Consider the following 20,385-nt stretch of genomic DNA (forward strand, 5'->3'; position numbering starts at 1 on the left):
TTGTCACTGACTTGGATGCTGCTGGTTGTGAAGTATATGTTTCTCTAAAGGTTCCTCAAAAGACCTGTATTTCCAAGCTCCTTTCTTTTCAACTTCAGCCAGGGAAATTGGATGATGACCATCACTCTCTTAAATGTCCTACATTACATTTAAGAGAGTGATGGTCTAATGAAACCAAAATGTTCCCGTTCAGTTTTTTTACCTGCAGAAACTTAAGAAGTTGCACGGACTCAGCTTTAGTGTATCTTCAAAAAAGATAAACATGCTTCCTTGTGTTGAAGAACAAACCAAAACATTGGTCACTGAGTTAATTCACCAGAAAATACAATTCAGAAGTAGCACCTTGACTTTTCGCACTTGTCAACAGCTATACTTTTGCAAGTGTCTCACTGAATATGATTTAATAGTGACGGAAATGTTTACTCTTAGCTTCCCAAAGTATGTCATTTTGTGTCGGGTTGTGAATCCTTTGCACAAGCACAAACCATCAGTAACATCCTTGAATCTGATATAGGATTAGTCAGTTGTGCTTATCATCAGCCTGTCAGATTTACTGCAATGAAATTCAATAACACAGTGCAAGAGATGGGGTAGCTGTCATTTTGGTTACTGGATCAAACTTTATTTTCTGACCACAGAAAGTAGGGTTACTGACATTATTGCAACTACTTAGCACATTGTGACTTACATACCTTTTTTTAATGAGAAGTATTAATTTGCATAGAAAGTAAATACTTAATCTGTTTGGTGACAGTGTCCTCTGCCCCTCTGTGGGCATTTGACTGGAAAATGGAATATTTTGACCACCAGACCATCTATATCCACTGACCATAATGACTTTCTAGATTAAAGTTTGAAAATGGAAATAAGAAAATCCACTGATCGTTTTTAAAGTGATCATTCACCCTTTAAGCTTGATGGTTCAAGAGAGAATCGTCATCTATTTCAATAGACTGAGATTAACCTTTTGTGTGTTTTTGTCTGTCCCTCCTCTGTAGGGTGATGATGTCCTGACAGTCATCAAAATGAAAGCACAGTGGCCAGCCTGGCAACCACTTAATGTGTAAGTGTACCCTGATTATCTTATTCTCACCTCCATCGCCTACTGATTGTGCTGCTGGTTCTGCAAGTTTAATCAACATTTTATATAAATTGCAAATTATCTACTTTTTACAATTATGCAAAGTTTTCACGCACTCATCGGTTTTCAATCATTTGAATTTAAATTACAGTATTGAGTAGTCTTCCTCTGTTCTCGATCTTTTTAAAGATATCATAGGGTTCTTCTGTATATGAATATGCTGTCCATGATATTCAAGACCATAGAGACCAGAGACCCACTATACCCTACTATAGATAATTAAACATGTGGTGTTGTTTTCACAGACAGTGATTTCTGAAGACTTTATTAGTATATATCCTGAATGAATGCATGAATGAAGTTTTTTATTATTCTGTCATACATACAACTATTTCAGACCTACAGGGGCTTACAGTACAAGACACAATTAATTCATATGAGCCAGATCAGAATGCTCCATATACATTTTCCAAACAATATTTTTCAAAAAATATAGAGAACCAACTCAAATATCTCTCACAATCAAAACTTTCCACCTTCATCGACTACTACAAATTTTCCAAATTACTGGCAAAAGCATCTACTGTGTAGTACACTATTATTCTGAAAATAAAATACTTATCAAATCATCCATTAGCTTCCTTTTTTCGGGCTTTCAGACAAATCACACTTAAGTAGCTTGTAGGAAGTTGTTGAATGACAGCTGACCTTTAAGAAATAGCGTTACTACAAGTTATAAGGTTCCTCTAGTACTTGTCTCACCCCAGGCTGTGAATTTGTATTAGACTTAATCACTCTTTAGCAACACCGTTGTGACTGGGTCGTGGAGGCTACTCTATTTAAAAAGACAATATTGTTTAACGTGTTTTGAATTTAAGTAGTAAATCAGTCACTTATCTGGGGCCGGATGCACTCATTAAAATGTAGGGCACAGAACATGTTCAGCGTGCTCCTTAGTAAATATGTCCACTTTGATGGATTGTCTTAATTCTTTTTAAAGTCATACCACATTAAAATGACTGCAATGTGAGAAATCAATCAAAAAACATGATGGAATGCTTTTGAAAATAATCAACATTTATATAAAGCATCTATGGGCCAAAATATTCCAGATCACTGGTAAACTTCTTAATAGAAATTAATTTACATATATGATACTGTTCATAACCTACCATAAGAAGTTAGTTGGACCTAGAGCTTGTTGATCAGTAAAAACCGAGTTCAAAGGTGCCCTGAAACTGCCAGCCACAACATGCTTAAAGTGTGCATGCTCATATACTCCTAAATTCATAAGAGCCATTTAATCTCTTATTCATGAGAAAAACAAGAAGCTTGTTGGCTCAGTTGGCTCAGAAGAACTTCAGTGGGAAAGGCCTGTGTAGTGTTGTTTCCTCAACCGCAGGGCCTCAGCTAGGGCCATGAGTTTGGTCTCATGAATAAAGAACACAGGAATAGAAGCAACGATATTCACTTATTAGCTTACTTTATGCTGTACAGGCAACCAATTACTTGTTTTTAAACAGTTATTGTGTACAGCACATCAGATCCATTATGTTGGTTTAAGTAAAAGTAAGGACGTTTTGTATCGATAGCTACATGGAAGTGCCATCACCATTGAAGTAGGTTAAAGAAAGTCTAAGTTTTACTCAGCCAACTGGAAAACGTACCCTGGTATGTCTTAAAAGAGTCTTTAGAGAGTTCTTTAGCTTTACGTATAATGTGCTGCATGAAAAATGCATAGATGCATATTCATGTAACAACATGTTTCAGAGTTATATGTGTGTTTGTGTTTAACAGTTACAGTTATTCAGTGTACATATGCACGTTTGTACTTTTTGGGGTGTATGTATGATGGTATAAAGAGGGAATTTTGCTGTCATTTAACACAAAGCTTTTCTCTCAATTAGAGTTAATGATCGTCAATTAAAGCTTCCAATAGTCCTTGCTTTGACAAGAGAGACAGGAAGAGAAAGACACAGAGAGAGAAAGGAAAACAGCAACCCATACAGAATAAGGAAGTGATTAAATAATGCTTTGGTTAAGACTGGGGTTTAATTACATTATTAGTGCTTCATTAGTGCCTCTTCTTAGACCAAGCTTGCAACCTCATTTGGTTATAAGGAGTAGAATGATTGCAGGAACAAAGGGTAAAGCAGCAGAGATGTAGAAGGAGAGTAGAAGTAAGAAGATTAAAAAAGGAATGGAGCTGAAGTGTCAGCCATTATAACACATGTTACAGCAGTATGTATACTGCTGTAGCTCTCCTGAGACTCAATACATTATAGAAAAAAAGATATAAACGTGTGTACCGTAAGAAAATATTTCCCAAAAAATAAGGTATACTAGACAGATCCTTGTCACAAAAAGGAGATGACTTAAACACCTGTCCATACATTCCAGGGTTAAAAAATAAATTAAAAAACAATAGAATGACAAGCACATACATAGCCAGTAATTAAAAAATAAATTAAGATAAAACAATAAGCTTTGAGCACATTTCAAAGAATGTTTCAACATTATGTGGCTGCTCAAACTGTTGTGATCTATATAGTCCATTGAAATTATGATTTATTTGGTCAATATGCGGCCAATTTCTTTGGCACACACCGCATATTGACAGATGGTAATTTTGTTGCTAAGCAAGCCTGTCCCACTTGATAGTCCTTTCACTGCCATATCATTTTTCACTCTGAAGGGAATGAACATTCACTTTGTGTATCAAAATTTTAAATCTGATGCTATGTCTCTTGTATTTTTTAATCAGTATTATTTTCCATCTGATCTAAGTCAACCCATGCAAATGTCTCTGTCGGTAGTCCTAAAACTCTGTGATTATGAAATAGGTCAGGCAACCAATAAATGTCACAAATCATCACGGCTTCCTGACCACAGTGGTGTCTGATTCAGTTATTTTTCTTGCCTATCCTAGAACAAACTCATCATAGCGCTGTTGACTGGTATATTTATTAGGGTTCTTCAAAGATAAAGGTTAACTTCCTCGTGGTCCTACACAGAGAGGTAGATCGCAGAGGCTTCCAAGATATCTAATCAAAAATTTGATATCTTGGAAGCAAGTTACATTGTAAAGATACTTCCTTTTCAGAATAGGAAGTGGCCATGTTATTAGTAATAAACAATTTATACAAATTCAGAAAATGATATTATATAGCACAAATTTTGGGGACAATTGGAGTCAGGGCAGTCTGGTCGCTCGGCCTCAGCTCGTGTCAAGCTGTGATCATTTGGATCTTCTGATGGCTGTCTAGACTTTTCTGTACCTTAGGAGATGAAACCCAGGATGAAGTTTAGGTTATAGCATGGAGTTGTATTTGCTGAAAGTAGAGATGGAAATTTGTTTCAGAATTTGACATTTAAATGTTAGTTATGTCACTGATGAACAGACAAAGACTTAAAGTATATCAGCAGGCAGGCCCTGAGATAGCAGTTATAGACTAATAATGCCAGTCTGGCTGATGTAACATCATTATGAGATCAGGCTACTGCATTATCTCTTTTAAGTGACACTTCTTTTTTTAAAGCAACGCTTACCTAAGCCACCAATTTGAGTTTACCAAACAAGTTTTTTCAACATTGTCTAGTATAATACCTCACATTGAAATATTAGGCTACTTGTAAAAAAAGAGAATAACACCCTTTCTTCTCACAAATAAATAGACACCAGATTGTGACGCAAAAACACCAAGTGTGCAGTGTAGTTTCTTATAGACCTCAATGAAATAGATAACTCTCAAGTCCTTACAAAATCCTTGTTGCACTGTATCCTCCCACTCTACCAAATCACCTTATTGTAGATTAAAATAATTGTATGAATTGACAGCTACAGTACCTCGATGACACTCAAACCCTCTCTCTCGTGTCAGCTGCCTTTTTAATAACCAGAGAGATGCTTTGGTGTTCTATGGGTTACATTTCATTAGCAGCTAAAAAAAATTAGCTGGTTGTCATCGGTGTGAAATAAGGAGCTTTTAACGACAAGAATGTAGCCGTTAATGAGCTACCTTTTTTATTTCTGTCACATCTGAACTACTGTTTGGATCTGATAGCAATGATTTATGTGTGCATGCAGTTTGGTATAGAAGTGTACTTTTACATACTAGAAAGATATGCAAAATAAAAAGAGGTTGTCAAATGTACCAGCTTTTAACAAAATAGTTTAATTGAATGATTGAACCATGTTGTCTATTTTGTTTTTACTTTTTTACTTAAAAAAAAAATCTATTTATCAGTCTATTTAATTACCACAAACTGGTATAATGTCTGCTGCAGTTACACTGGTATTGTTAGCTTGTAAGGCAACATGAAGATCCAATCAATCAAATTTCCAAATATCCACCTCTCAGAAAACATTTTGGAATGACAGAAGCATTTCACAGGGTTTTTCTAGCTTGATTAAACGCTTCCTCATTTGCTACCAGACTTGCTCAGTCTCTCCTTTTCTGTCAATTACACTTTACCTTTTTGGAGAGCCCAAGTAGCTATCTGATAAACCTCAGACTTGCAGTACTCACTGAGTAGAGGTCCTGAAGAGTCAAGTCAAGTTGTGTGTTCTCAGAGGATAATGGCTATCTCCTCAGAGGCCATCATTAGTAGAGTGCACAAGGGCAGGACAGAGTTGGAGGGAGTCAAATGGAGCATGATGACAGGTGAAAAGACAATCACTGGTAATTGTCTGTGTTACAACAATAATCTTCCTACACTTCTTAATTAGTTTAGCTGTCAATCATTGGTCAAGAGAGATGGTCAGAGTGGTGTCTCCTCTCCTGGAAGAGGGGAAATGTGCAGTGGAGATAGATGTGATCTTGCTATGTGAGTCTGGAATATGTGAACTAATTATTTTTCAGTCACTATTTGTAGGCAGTGAAAGTATCTCTCTGTTTTCTCTCTCTCTAAAGGAGAAGGTTCTCACTTTCATGTGAGTTTGCAATGGTGCAAGTGACTGAGTTCCACCACCCTGAAATACATGGATTATCTCACACGCAAACAATTGTTTTTTCAGGTTAACAAGAGTCGCATTCTACCAGTTAAACTTTAATTCATGTCATATGAATAACTATGAAATGTTAGTATATCATTTAGTTAATATTTTGAACCAGGCCCTGTAGTATTTGGACCAAGTTGCTAATGAAAAATAAGGTGTCCAAAAATCAGTATAGACTACGCTTGTGATTGGCTGTAGATACATTTTTTGTCTACATTGTGTATCTTTTGCTGCTATGCATATATTATGTATTTCAACTAGATTTATTACCTACTTTCTCATTTTCAGGTTGAAGCACATTGGCATTGGTATCGGCACATACCTTATAATAGTGGACTCAGGACCAAAAACCTTGGGCATACCGGACTGTTTATATTACTGTATATGAACCTTCACACTGGCTGACTATTACATTAAATTCTTTACATCCTCCTATTGAGAATCTGATTTTGAATTGATTGAAATGTTAGCATCCTGGATTTGTTGTTGTTTACTGTTAACCTGGTACACTGTCAGTAAAATGTCATAATCTGCATCAGAAACTTTTCCACTTACACGTTGGTTTGAGGTCAACCTGCTGGTGACTCATTTGGAAATGTCTGACTTTACAAGTTCGCGAGGGGCAACCAAAAGCATCATTATGCTTACTTTTGTTCAGGCAGGAAATCTCAATTAAGGTGAAACAGGTGAAGACTAGCCTCAGGCCTCACGAAGGACACACCTTTGTGGGCCAGTTGGGATACAACTCGCATATCTCTCTCTCCACACTTACAAACTGCTTTGAATCACACAGACCTCATTCTCACTCTCTTCCTCAGGCGGGCCGCCCCCTCAGCTGAGTTCTCAGTGGACCGGACTCGTCACCTCATGTCCTTCCTGACCATGTTGGGGCCCAGTCCAGACTGGAATGTTGGTATGTCTGCCGAGGAGTTGTGTACTAAGGAGTGTGGTTGGGTCCAGAAGGTGGTCCAGGACCTGATCCCCTGGGATGCAGGCACTGACAGTGGGGTGACGTATGAGGTCAGTGTGAACATTGAACATTTGGATATTAATTATCCAAACAATTTAGTTTATTAGAAAGTATAAAGCCACCTCAGTAATTTGCTCCTAAACCAGCATACATAATAAAGAATGTTTCCTCGTTATCTTATATGTGCTTCTGTTATGTACAATGACTGATTCTATCTTTTTAAAGCATTGTGATGTGACCTAAGGTGAGGCATTATTGTAAATCCTTTTCAGTTTTTTGTTTTTTTTATGAAGACAGCCCTGAAATAGAGTTAGAGTTATACTGAAAATTGCAATATCTGAAAAACCTATAGACCTTGAAAGTGCCTTAGTACAGACTTATTGAAATGTAGAAATAATATTTTTGACACATTACTTGTCAGTTGTCTTTAGTTTTTAAATGTATTCAATTTAAAAATGTTCAAGTAAACATTATTTTAAAAAAACAACAGGGGGAAAAGGAACTCTATCATTATCATCTTCATCATCATCATGCAACTAAACAAAAATGTTTCTCTGAATGACTCAACTCAGGTTATAACCCCACAATCCCACAGCAATCACAGCCTTCTGCAAAGTGCTTTTCTCTCCACCTTTTACCCCCTGGGTCACCTTCCTCCTCACTCTCATCACCAGCTGAGTCTTCCCTTCACACTTGCGTTTTGACCTTGTCTTTACGCCAACCTTTTCCTCTTCATCTGCCTGTCTGCTCACATTCACAATCACTCCCTCTCTCACCTCCTCACATGCTGGCAGTTTGCAACAATTCAAGTGTCATCACCCATCCAATTCTCCATTAACAGCCTTTAACACCTTCCCCTCGCGCCCTCACCCTGAGTTACTGCATGCTCGGAGTCTCCAGTCAGCACTAACATATTAAGCTGTGCGTGTGCATGCTTGATCAAATTCTATGACGACACGTGTGAAACCTTTGGCTGATCCCTTGAAGCTGACAGATGAATCCACTAAATTGCACTCTCTGGCTTTTTTTGGTCGGCCCAAGGAATGATTTCACTCCTCATTTTCCTCTCTTCCTTCTCTCTCCGTCTCTTTCTCTCTTCTCACACACACACACACACACACACACACACACACACACACACACACACACACACACACACACACACACACACACACACACACACACACACACACACACACACACACACACACACACTCCTTTGTACACCAGGCCTGTCCCTGCCTAAAGACACTTTGTGGCTTACACTGACTAAATCGAACTGTACTGTAAGGGCAAGCATATTCAATAACTTTGAGTTTGTGTTCTTTTTAACTCTGACTACAATGACTAAACTGACTATGTCCACTGTTAGGAGACTGAAAGAAACTGTCAAAGTCTGTTCACACTTGTATTTCGTATTTTTTCACAGCACCCAGAGCTTCAGCTTGCCATCTGCCGTCTGATGCATACACTTTTAGACAAATCCATAATCCTTACAAACAGAAACAAAATGTCACAGGAAATCATCTGTAAAAGCTTCTGTAAACTGAAAATGCAGAATTTGAAATGTATACAGCTGGGGTTTTCAAACTGTGAGGTTTGCCCTACCCCAAGGAAGAGATGTAAGGCAAATAAACTCTGTTATGTCTAAAGGACAACAACAGGAAGTTAGTTATTGTAGTATGACTAGTTGATTTGGTAATTTTATCAACACGGTCATCAGATAAAGCTGCAGCGGTGGCCCTGACACACAACTCACAAAAGTTTTCAAGTGAAAGTTTAAATGTTGGTACTCTTAAACATATAGCATCTATTTGCTGATTTATTTAAAAAAAATCACACTTCCTCAGATTCATAACTCAATCAATGGTTAACACACAGACATGATACACATCTTCAATCTTATATATTATCCCAGATGTCCATTGAAAATAAATTAAATCCACAAAAAGAAAATCATCAGGCTTTTAAGTTTTCTTCAGCTTTAAAGTAATCTCTGTAACACCTGGTATAGATTATAGTGAGGTATCCTTTCTAAGAGACTGACAACAATAATATGATAATTTTTAATAATGACACACAAATTTCATGTTTACGCTTTTTAGAAAGATTAATGAAAAAACCCTCTGTCCAAACATTGTGCAGAAGAGGATAGTGGAACAAAGGCTATTCTTAAAGTGGGGTGGGACTTTGGCTCGCCGTTATAAAGTGTTAAAGGCACAGGCCCATAGCAGAGTAATGAGATCCATTCTCTGTGCCATTACTTTTACTGTATCTTTTAATTAGTGACCTCTCAATACCCTTCCCCCTATCTACCTCTCTCCCACCAACACAAACAGAACTGCTGGTTTTTTTTCTGTTTGGTCTCAGTGGGGGCTGAAGGATGAGCTGGTCTTCTGCCGCCAGACAGCCTCTGGCGGTGGTGCTTCTATCAACCCCATGCTGGCAGACCTTTACTGTTGACTAATAAGAGCATCTCCTGTATACACCACAGCGCTCCTCCACAGCTGTTTTACGACTTTGTGACTTGTCCTTTGTATGACTTTCCTTTGAGTAACTTTTGAAAGACTTTGTGTTCATTTTAATGGATTTTTCAAAATAATCCTGACAGTGTGTTATTTTTGAAATCCCAAAGATCCACAGCTATTTTTTCTGTCTTTCTGTGGACTTCTTTTAGTCGCCCAACAAGCCTATTGAGCCCAAGGATAAGATCCGTCCCCTGACCAGTCTGGATCATCCACAGAGCCCTTTCTATGACCCTGAAGGGGGCGCCATCACTCCAGTGGCCAGGGTGATGGTGGAACGCATTGCCAGAAAGGTCTGTCTGTTTTGCAAGTCAGGTCTTGATGCAATGATAGATACTCTGTTTATTCTGTTGGATAATGATTCTAATGCAAGCAATTGCATCAGGAAGCATAAAGGTAAACAGTCAGACCGTCATTCAGTGTTGCGATTGGTAACAATAATGAAATACTAACAATAATTGAATAGTGTTGTACATAGCTGCAGAGAGCAGTATAGTGACCCAGTCATTAGCCCTTTTGTCTCACAGCAAGCCAGCTAAGTTCACTCTTAACACTTTTGATTACATGCTGCACTGATAAATCAACCAAATTAGATTAACATAAAAATAGAACTGGCATCTTTTACTTTCTGCCATCGTTTTGAAGTATAGACGTATATTATTTAAAAGCTTCAAAAGCAGAGACAGGGAGGAGGGGGGAGACACATTTGCATTGTCTATGTCACTGCTCAGCAGGTACTATGGTGAGTTCAATGCTGTCCATCAATACAGCAATTTATCAGTGCTGGATGTACTCCCTTTATTTGTGGTGTGTGGGGTGGGAGTAGGAGAAAATAAATCATTGAGACACCTGTTGACACGTTTGTTTGCTGCTTTCCAAGTTAAACAGAAATGAAATATAAGCTTACTAAAATGTCATTTATGTTATAAAATGTATGTGTTTTAGTAGTTGTAGACGGTAGTAGGTAATGTGCAGGTGATATTTCAAAACATTTTTAAAGATTACCTATTGGGTATTTTATGATATTATTTGATAGTAGAGAGGGTTAGGAAATGCGTCAAAAGAGAGTAGGGCAAATACATACAGCAAACTGTCCCGGATTTACACCCATGTCATTAGGCCATAACCACTCGGCAATCGGGTCGGCCTGATGTGTAATATCTTGACCAGTCATCACAAATGTCAATTATCCTTAAGCCAATAAAAATGACACAAAGCATTTACAAAAAAAAAGATAATTAAAATCTATGGCTGGTATTACAATTCCTTTCTATGAAATATATATTGTTTTATTATAATTTTAGGCTGAAACATTCCCTTGGAACTCTGGCTCCAAACCAGAGAGTGATAAAAGGTTAGCAGTCCTTCAGTGGCATCTAGAGGCAGCTGTGGGGAGCTTATTCCATGATCCCATTTGTCATAATTTCCTTACACACATGGACACGTACTCAGTTTACACTTGCAGAATTACGGAATGCATGGACTTGCATTCTTATAAGATAAGATAAGATAAGATAAGATAAGATAATCCTTTATTAGTCCCGCAGCGGGGAAATTTGCAGGCTTACAGCAGCATAGAGTTAAAGTGCACACAAGAGACATAGTAAAGAAGACAAGATAAAAATAAAAATGAAAATAAAAAATAAAAATAAAATAAAAAACAAGTATTATAAATAAGCAATAAAAACAGTAGAAAAACACAATAACTGAAATATAATATTTACAGACAGAAAAAAAAACTATATTAACCATTATTGCACAGTGTTTTTATTGTCATGTGGTCTGCTGGGAGCAGAGCTGGTTGTGTAACCTGACAGCAGCAGGAAGGAAGGACCTGCGGTACCTCTCCTTCACACACCGGGGGTGAAGCAGCCGGTGGCTGAAGGAGCTGCACAGAGCTGCCAGGGCGTCCTGCATGGGGTGAGAGGTATTGTTCATCAGGGATGACAGCTTGGCCATCACCCTCCTGTCTCCCACCACCTCCACCGTATCCAATGGACACCCCAGCACACTGCTGGCCTTCCTCACAAGTTTATTCAGTCTCTTCTTGTCTGCTGCTGAGATGCTGCTGCTCCAGCAGACCACTCCATAAAAGATGGCTGATGCCACCACGGAGTTGAAAAAAGTCCTCAGGAGTGCTCCCTGCACTCCAAAGGACCTCAGTCTCCTCAGCAGATAGAGTCTGCTCTGACCCTTTTTATACAGTGCATTTGTGTGATTTGTCCAGTCCAGTTTATTGTTCAAGTGAACACCCAGGTACTTATAAGATTGCACAATCTCAATGTCCTGTCCCTGGATGTTCACTGGTTCCGGAGGACAGTGTTTTCCCCGGCGGAAGTCCACCACCAGCTCCTTGGTTTTACCAGAGTTGATCTGGAGGCAGTTCCGCCGGCACCATCCTATGAAGTCCTGGTTCAGTTCTCTGTATTCCCTCTCATCGCCGGCGGAGATGAGGCCGACGATTGCAGAGTCGTCAGAGAACTTTTGCAGGTGGCAGGTAGCAGAGTTATATGTGAAGTCCGAAGTGTAGATGGAGAAGAGGAATGGAGCCAGAACGGTTCCTTGTGGGGCCCCCGTGCTGCAGGACACCCGATCTGACTCACACTCCCCTATCCTCACATACTGTGGACGGTTGGTGAGGTAGTCCAGTATCCATGCAGTGAGGTGGTGGTCCACCCCGGTCTGCTCCAGCTTGTCCCTCAGAAGCAAAGGCTGGATGGTGTTGAAGGCACTGGAGAAGTCGAAGAACATGACTCTCACAGTGCTTCCAGCCTTTTCTTATACGTGACATATATTCTTCCTGTATGTTTTGATGCCACAATTTAGAGAATTTGTAAGCTTATGCTGACCATCTCGTTTACCAGCTGTCATTCTGTTTTATAGCTTTTAGAACCAAACAGAAGGATTTAGAGAGCGCAAACAGAAAACCAAAACAACAGCTCACTTAAAGAGAGCTGGTGTCTGTCCCAACATTACTGTGTTTCTGTGTTTCCACAGGGCGAACAGTGCAACATTGTGCCGGACAATGTGGATGACATTGTAGCAGATATTGCCCAGGAGGAGAAAGAGGAAGGTCAGGACCCTGCTCCCATTTCTCTCTCTCTACTATCTCTTAAGCATAGTTAACAGTGTAATCACTATTATAGTATCTTTATTCCCTTTGCCATCTTGCAGATGATACCCCTGAGACGTGTATTTACTCCAACTGGTCTCCATGGTCTGCCTGCAGTTCGGCCACTTGTGAAAAGGGCAAGCGGATGAGGCAGAGGATGCTAAAGGCCCAGTTGGACCTTAGTGTGCCCTGCCCACACACCCAGGATTTTGAGCCTTGTATGGGGCCTGGATGCAGTGACGAGGGTGAGTATTTATCTCAAGATTGATTAACTGTGTTCATGTGGTGGCTGATGATGGAAAACAAATCTGCATTAAATAAGAGTTTTCTAGAGGTTTAACGTCCACTGAGCGCCTTAATGAGCATTTCTAATCTTGATCTTTTCATCATTTTAATCTTGGAATGTCTTGAAATGTACTGATTAGTGCTTCTGTTTATGTTGTTTACGTTTTCAAAAATTGTATCGCATTAGGCTATCGATAATACCCGAGGTACCATTACACTGCGGCAATGAAGTGAGAGCAGAAGGAGTGGCAAGGAGAGCACTTTGTTTATATGACCGGCTTTTATTTTTTATAGCAAGTCATGTTAAATTGCATGAGGCCATTTAATATAGTTTTTAAAATATTAAGACAAAAATAAATTATGTCTGCTGGTTGTTTAAGGTTTATTTCTTTTAACGTTTTAATTTTCCCTCCCTACAATAAATCTGTCTGTCTGCCATAAATTGTTGAATTGTGTTCAACAATTTAATCCAAATGAGTCATTAAATTTGACTTGAGTGTTAACTAATGAAACATTATGACTTAGATGACCTTTAGCGAAGCACCATTATCAAGCTGAACTTTTCTTTGACCAACATCTCTATCATAAGTATGGATGATTTAAATGAATAATTTCACATAGATAATTATATGATGTAATAATGAAACCAAACATTGTTGCCCATTAAGGTTCATCATTACGTTGGATTTTCCATCAGTGAAATAATTCCTTTATTGCTATTTTAATGACAGATTGTGCTTTTAGAGGTTATTTATTTGTGCCCTGTTATACACTGTTAATTATGATTATGCAGAAATATTAAGACCCTTACTTAAGCTAATATGGTGAACTTTATTTATATAGCACATTTTAAAACTAAGTTGCAAAGTGCTTTAAACCAGATAAGCACTATGGTTAAATAAAACCAGGCAAATAAAAGCACAGAGATTTAAATAGAATGAAATATGGCACCATAAAACTGCTCATTTATTCATATAAACTGTGCTGCAGAATGACTCCTTCTCCTTCTGTGAGTGCACATAACACACGCACACTGGTGTCCTTCAGCATAGCCTGGCTGACTGCCTACAGTGGCACTTAATATCAACTTGGAGAGATTATGTATAAAAAGGGCTATAATTCCTGAAATACATGATTTGTTTGGTGTGGTTGTAAGCAAAATGTACTCTGAGCTGAAAGTTGGCATTTCCAGTGCAACGAACTGGAATACAGATCTAATACAATAAGAGACATCCAATAAGAGTAGCATGTTTTCACCAATCTAAAATAACAGGAACACTTTTAAGTAGGTAATCCTCTACATTTTCCATTTTTTCTGTCCTGTCTTTCCCCCACATTTGAAAAGAAACGATTACAAATTTATTTTGACAAGAAAAAAATCTGTTGATCTGTGTGCCTTGGAACCTGGACGTTTTTAATGAGCCTACATTTACACAATTCCTGCCTTCATGCTGTTCCGAGTGTGTGTTTTATCAAAGGTGTTCAAACACATGATGATTACATGAGCATACAAAGCATTAAAGCATTCAAAATAAGCAACAACCAACAATTTGCACACTGCCATCGTACGACACACCAGTAGTATTGAGGAGGACATGGTTGGAGTCTGAAATAATCTTCTTCTGGGCCTGTCTGATGATAGTTTTGTCAAAGACAGCCTTCAGTGTGCAAAGTTGCCTGATTCCCATGATTTTCATCGCTCTTTGTGTGAGCCGGGTAATCAGCTGTACACTGAGGTTGCCAAACCAGACTGAGATGAGATGATTAGAAAAGGAGCTGGTTGACACCAAATAAACCTCAGCCTATGTAGGAAGATTAGCTTCTGTTGGAACCTAATGATGACCTGTTTGGATTCACAAAACAGTATCAAATACACACACATAGGAAATGTTGATTAACTTTGAATCTAGCAAAAAGTAATTCATAATGAAGAAAGTCAGTTTTGTTGCATGGTGAGTTCATTCATATCACTATAAAGCCTGATTTTCTGTCTAGAAGACTGTTCCCCAAAGGCAGCTTCACTTTAGGTCTCTGCTTTGTCTCTCACTTTTTGGTACAGTGAACAGTAGAGACAAAGATCTAATGACTCCATCAGGCTCTTATCTGAGAGCATATAAACACTGTAGCCTACCCAGTGGGCAAGTCTGTGAATATTATATTAGATTCAGGGACAAGTAATAGGATCCATCCTAAGCTTACTGGAAGACAATGCAAGCACAAAAAAAGGAGAAGGTGTGAGCTCATTTCTTTGGTCCAGTTCAAACTGGCAGAGGCATTTCGTACAAACTCTGATGTTATTGAATTTCTGCAGAGATCTGAAAGTAATGCATTGCATTAATCAGGCTGGTAATAAAAGCATGCATAAACTCCTGTTTATTTTGGGCAGCAATGGTCTTTGAAATGATAGTATGCTGTTTTAGTTACTTACGTTACTTATGTGCAGTTGGAAAGTTGGATCAGACTCAATACACACGATACCTGCCTAATTTCTTCACTGTAATTTGATAGTAGAGAGGTAGTTAGTTAGTCGTCAGGACTCTTAATCCTAATTGTAAACCGAGTGTATTGCTATCGGGTAGCAAATAATAATACATAAACCATCTTGAGGAATTAAATAAGAAACCTCTTTTCATTTGGGCCAAATCAATATAATTCAATTGTATTTGTATAGCCCAATATCACAAATCACAAATTTTCTTCAGTGGGCTTTACAATCTATATAACACAAGTAATTCTCTGTCCTTTGAAACTGGCATCGGATAAGGAGAAACTTAAGGAGAGCAACTTAGTAGGGATCCCTCTTCCAGGATGACTAGAAGTGCAATGGATGTCACATGTAAAGATTGATCAACGGAATAAAATTACAAAATAGTCTTTCCATATGACAGAAATTGCACATATAATGTCATAGCAGTAGTAGTAGTCAAAATAATAATAGAAAAATGATTACTAACAAAACTAACAGCAGCTGTTCCTCCCTATTTCAGGCCTCCCTTATTTCTCACTTTCACCTGGTCCCCACTGTCAATCATATATTTATTCCTGGCCTCTACTTGTCAAAGCCCATGTAGTCCTGCAATCATAACCTCTCGCTAACTTTTTGACGTCCTCATTTCTCTGGATTCCTGAGTGAGTTGGTATCCACATCAACATTATGTCTTTTATGACTAACTTTGAATTAGCAAACAATATTCAAACTAGGTCTTGATGATTTCTCTTTGATCCTGTCTTATTGCTTGACAGTGCTGACAGTCACTACAGATGAGTATTTTACTTGCTGACACATCTTCCATCCACACTAAAGCAAACAGAACTGACAAATAACTCGACAGCATACACACTGAAATCATCTGACATTCTCCTAATGACCCCAGTTTTATGACTGGGAGTCATCATTGCTGCCCCTGTTGGCTCTGTTAGTGGATCCTTTGACACATCTGCAAAAAGCTGCATTTATTCTCTGTAATTCCTATCACTGTAATATTGCTGGGCTACGTTACTTTTCTATTTACTTCCACTGATTGCGTTCAAGCTTCAAACATTTATGAAGATTATCTTGCTGAACAAATTGTGTAAGTATCATAAACTGGTGTTTACCACAGAGCATATTCTTTGCAATAATCCAAAGGAAAAAACTGACTGGCTTTTTGTTGAGGGAACCAGAGTGAAGCTTACTTTTGGGGTTAGTCTGTAAAATTAGTTGTTCATCCCTGTAGCACTCTACAGGTGATATTGGTAAGAGCCAATGGCAGAACAACAAAAACAATTCACACTTATTAAACTACAAATAAAAAATATTTAGTTTCCTGCGCCTTTAAATAATTTTGTCAATTACCAAAATAACTTATCTCCGGTAAAGCTTGCTGACATCTTCTTCTTTGTTGTTTGACTCTTACAGTAGATTCTTCAACCTGCATGTTGTCAGAGTGGATCACCTGGTCTCCCTGTAGTTTGTCCTGCGGGATGGGAACACGTTCCCGGGAGCGTTATGTGAAGCAGTTCCCTGATGATGGCTCAGTCTGCTCCATACCCACAGAGGAGACAGAAAACTGCGTGGTCAATGAGGAATGCTGTGAGTTTTCCCTGCCAAGTTTATCAGTTAATTCTATAGATCTAATGTAGCATTGTAGGTTTACTGTGTCTCGTCTCTCCCTCTTGGCCTTAGCTCCCAGCAGTTGCCTGGTTACAGAGTGGGGTGAATGGGATGTCTGCAGTGCCACCTGTGGTCTGGGCATGAAGAGGAGAGAGCGCATGGTGAAGATGCCTCCTGCAGATGGCTCCATTTGTGGGGCAGAGGTGTTAGAAGTGGAGAAGTGCATGATGCCAGAATGTCGTGAGTAGCAGCATTTTCAGGACCACCACTATCCTGACACCTCCTATACTTTTGCCTCATGAAGCAAACAGGCACAAGGGGCCAGTAGCTGTAGATTCATGTAAGGAGCACTGATGAGACAGTATTACATAAAGTATTCCTGTTGCAACTCTATGAACTTTTCATTCAGATTTAACTATTAATCAATGAAATCAGAACAATACAACTTTTGAATCAGCTTTTGTCCCCTTGTCCTTCATGATTAAAATACCAGGTGCAGTTTTGCTGCAACTAATAATGATGCACTTTTTTTAATTTTTTTTATTAGTTGATTAATTTGAGTTTAAATATTTCACACATGTATGCGCCTGATGTTACTGTGACTCCTGTTGTGCACAGATACAATCCCCTGCATGCTGACTCCATGGTCTGACTGGAGCGACTGCAGTGTGACTTGCGGAAAAGGTTCAAGGACACGACAGCGCATGCTTAAGTCCCCCGTGGAGCTGGGAGAGTGTACAGAAGAGTTAGAACAGGTGGAGAAGTGCATGCTACCAGAGTGTCGTAAGTATTTTTATCTACCCACCCACTCACATACTGTACATGTATAATTCATGAAAATTTATGATAATTTCATCTTTGATATGCAACCTTGTTAATTTATGCATTTATGCAGATACATACATTGCTGATACAGGTTACTGTGCAGCGCACAGTGCACAGAAAGAAAAATCAACTACCTCCTTACTGTGTACCTCTTCTATATTGACAGTAATGTGGTGTTTCCTGGTATATTTAAAAAGAAACAATTGAGCTAATATGCTGTATACATATTAAAGCTTAAATTAAATCTCCAATGGATGAAATTATTTGCAGGAGAGCATTAAATATGACTTACAAGTTGTGTTTGAGAAAATTTGGAAACAATGTCTCCATTACATATTTTGTCCTGATAAGTTTAAATAAAAAAAATCCCACTCAATACATATTTTGGCCACAATTACTTGTAGCCAAACCAGCCACAACCATAAACTTCCAGGAGAAACACAATTTCTCACTGTGTCCCCGAAAAACATTGTGATGCATGTATGAATCCATGTTGTTGTTTTAGGACCGAAAGTTGTGAATATTTACTTTAAGTTTTTATTTTTCATGTCTGTGCTAATTAGTTTACAGCAGTGGTGATGATGCTACATCAGAGCCATTTGAAATTTAAAATCCCAGCCCCTGGCAAACAAGAAAAGTTCTCTGTTGTATTACTGTATAATTTAATATTAAACCACTGTTTTACCTAGACGTGGATTCATATATAATCCATGACACTATACACCAAACATTGAATCAATCCCTATCTATCTATCTCCTCATAAGTAACTGTACCAATCTCATGTCTGTTTTTTATATTCTGTCACATCTTCCTCTAAAACCACTTTGTTTTTGTCCAATTCTGTCTTCTCAGCCATAGACTGTGTCATGTCAGAGTGGACTGAGTGGTCCGAGTGCAATAAGTCCTGTGGGAAGGGTCATACGATCCGGACGCGCATAGTAAAGCTTGAGTCTCAGTTTGGAGGAGACACGTGTCCTGAGACCATCCAGAGGAAGAAGTGTAAGATCAGGAAGTGCAGCCGAGGACAAGCCAACAGTGACGAAAAGAAACGACGCAAGGAACAGCGTGAAAAGAGGAGGAGCAAACAGGGCAGAGCTGAGGTCAATTCAGAGCATCCGGGTTGGTATTCCCCTTAACATTAAGAACTATAATGCCATACAGATAATAAAAAAAAAATGTTAAGAGAAGCATTATTGTGATGATCTCTCTCTTTTCCTTTTTCTTGGTTTCAATCTTTAGGGTGTAAAATGAGGCCATGGTCGAGTTGGACAGAATGTACCAAGCAGTGTGGTGGAGGTATTCAAGAGCGGCTCATGACAGTAAAGCAGAGGTTTAAGACTGCCCAGCTGTCCAGCTGCAAGGACAGGAAGGAGATCAGGGCTTGTAATGTGCAACCCTGCTAGGAAAGAGTAGGGGAACAGGGAAGATATGGAAGGGAGGGAGGGATGACTTTGGGACTGGGAACAGGACAGGGTATAGCACACTGTCGCACAATGATCCAATGCACTCTGTTCAGGGCTGAAAGGGCACATGCTTGGAGCTGTCTTGGTTAAATGCAGAGCTCAGGTCAGTTAAACTGGAAACTCACTGGAAAACTCTGAATTTACACTAGACTGATTCTTCTGTGCTTTTTAAACTAGCTCTTTTGCAAGATTACTGTAAACTTGTTGTGGTATAATATATCTTGAAAAATATGATTATGAAATATAAATTGATTTAATAATAAGATAAAGAACTGTTATATCTTGTGGTTTCCTTCAGTAGTACAGTATATTCCAGACTTTAAAGCACAGGTGCCCAGCCATTCCAGTGTTTTATACGCCTTCAATTGTTCAGTTGTTTCTAGGACACGAAATGCCGAGTTGGCTTTTTACCCAGCTATATTGTTGTACATGTAGATGCACCACGATTGAGATCTATATTATTTTGAGCATTGTTAGAAACTTTGTTATTTTTGCTGTGGAATTTTTTGATAAGAATGTGTCCCAAGATTCTTACCAAAGTCTTGTGTAGATGTTTTCTATATGTCTTCTCCTCCTTTTCTTTATCTCTGTTCCTCTAACATATTAATATTTTGGAATAATATCACCTTTACAATAAAAGTAATTGTGACAACTTGATCTGTGTTTTTATTTTTAAAGGTAAAGGTGTAAGGTGGGCAGTCGAGAGTTGACACTTCTGCTGCCACTAGATGGCGATACCTAGCTGAAAACCTTTGCCGTTAATCAGAAACTGTTCATCCCTAATCTGCTTGTACTGAAGTACAAGCACACACACACTTTACCTCTCTCCATAGATATGATAGCCACAGGGGGGGAATGTGATGAATGGAAGACAAATTCTAAATTACAAAGGTTATTTTATTAATTTATGTATTATACTTTGGTCAGTGTTGGAAGAATTACTCAGATACTTTACTCAAAAATAACAGTTTAATACTTAAATAAAGTAATCTTATGTGATACAAAAGTATTGCATCAAAATACTTCATGTA

General features: G+C 38.6%; 1 protein-coding gene across 1 annotated transcript in view; it reads left to right on the forward strand.

Annotated features, from left to right (window-relative positions):
- spon1a (spondin 1a) overlaps nucleotides 1-19,309 on the forward strand; it is a 59,812-nt gene extending 40,503 nt beyond the window's left edge. Inside the window, exons 7-16 of the mRNA XM_054613610.1 lie at nucleotides 999-1,063; nucleotides 6,899-7,100; nucleotides 9,728-9,868; nucleotides 12,573-12,648; nucleotides 12,750-12,932; nucleotides 16,874-17,044; nucleotides 17,138-17,305; nucleotides 17,684-17,848; nucleotides 18,744-19,010; nucleotides 19,131-19,309. Coding sequence (XP_054469585.1) covers nucleotides 999-1,063; nucleotides 6,899-7,100; nucleotides 9,728-9,868; nucleotides 12,573-12,648; nucleotides 12,750-12,932; nucleotides 16,874-17,044; nucleotides 17,138-17,305; nucleotides 17,684-17,848; nucleotides 18,744-19,010; nucleotides 19,131-19,294 — 1,602 coding nt within the window. The 3' untranslated portion in view covers nucleotides 19,295-19,309. The remainder of the gene's footprint in view (nucleotides 1-998; nucleotides 1,064-6,898; nucleotides 7,101-9,727; nucleotides 9,869-12,572; nucleotides 12,649-12,749; nucleotides 12,933-16,873; nucleotides 17,045-17,137; nucleotides 17,306-17,683; nucleotides 17,849-18,743; nucleotides 19,011-19,130) is intronic.
- Nucleotides 19,310-20,385: the final 1,076 nt, after the last annotated feature.

Source organism: Anoplopoma fimbria, chromosome 2 (genome assembly GCF_027596085.1).
Source record: "Anoplopoma fimbria isolate UVic2021 breed Golden Eagle Sablefish chromosome 2, Afim_UVic_2022, whole genome shotgun sequence".
Classification (NCBI taxonomy): Eukaryota; Metazoa; Chordata; class Actinopteri; order Perciformes; family Anoplopomatidae; genus Anoplopoma; species Anoplopoma fimbria.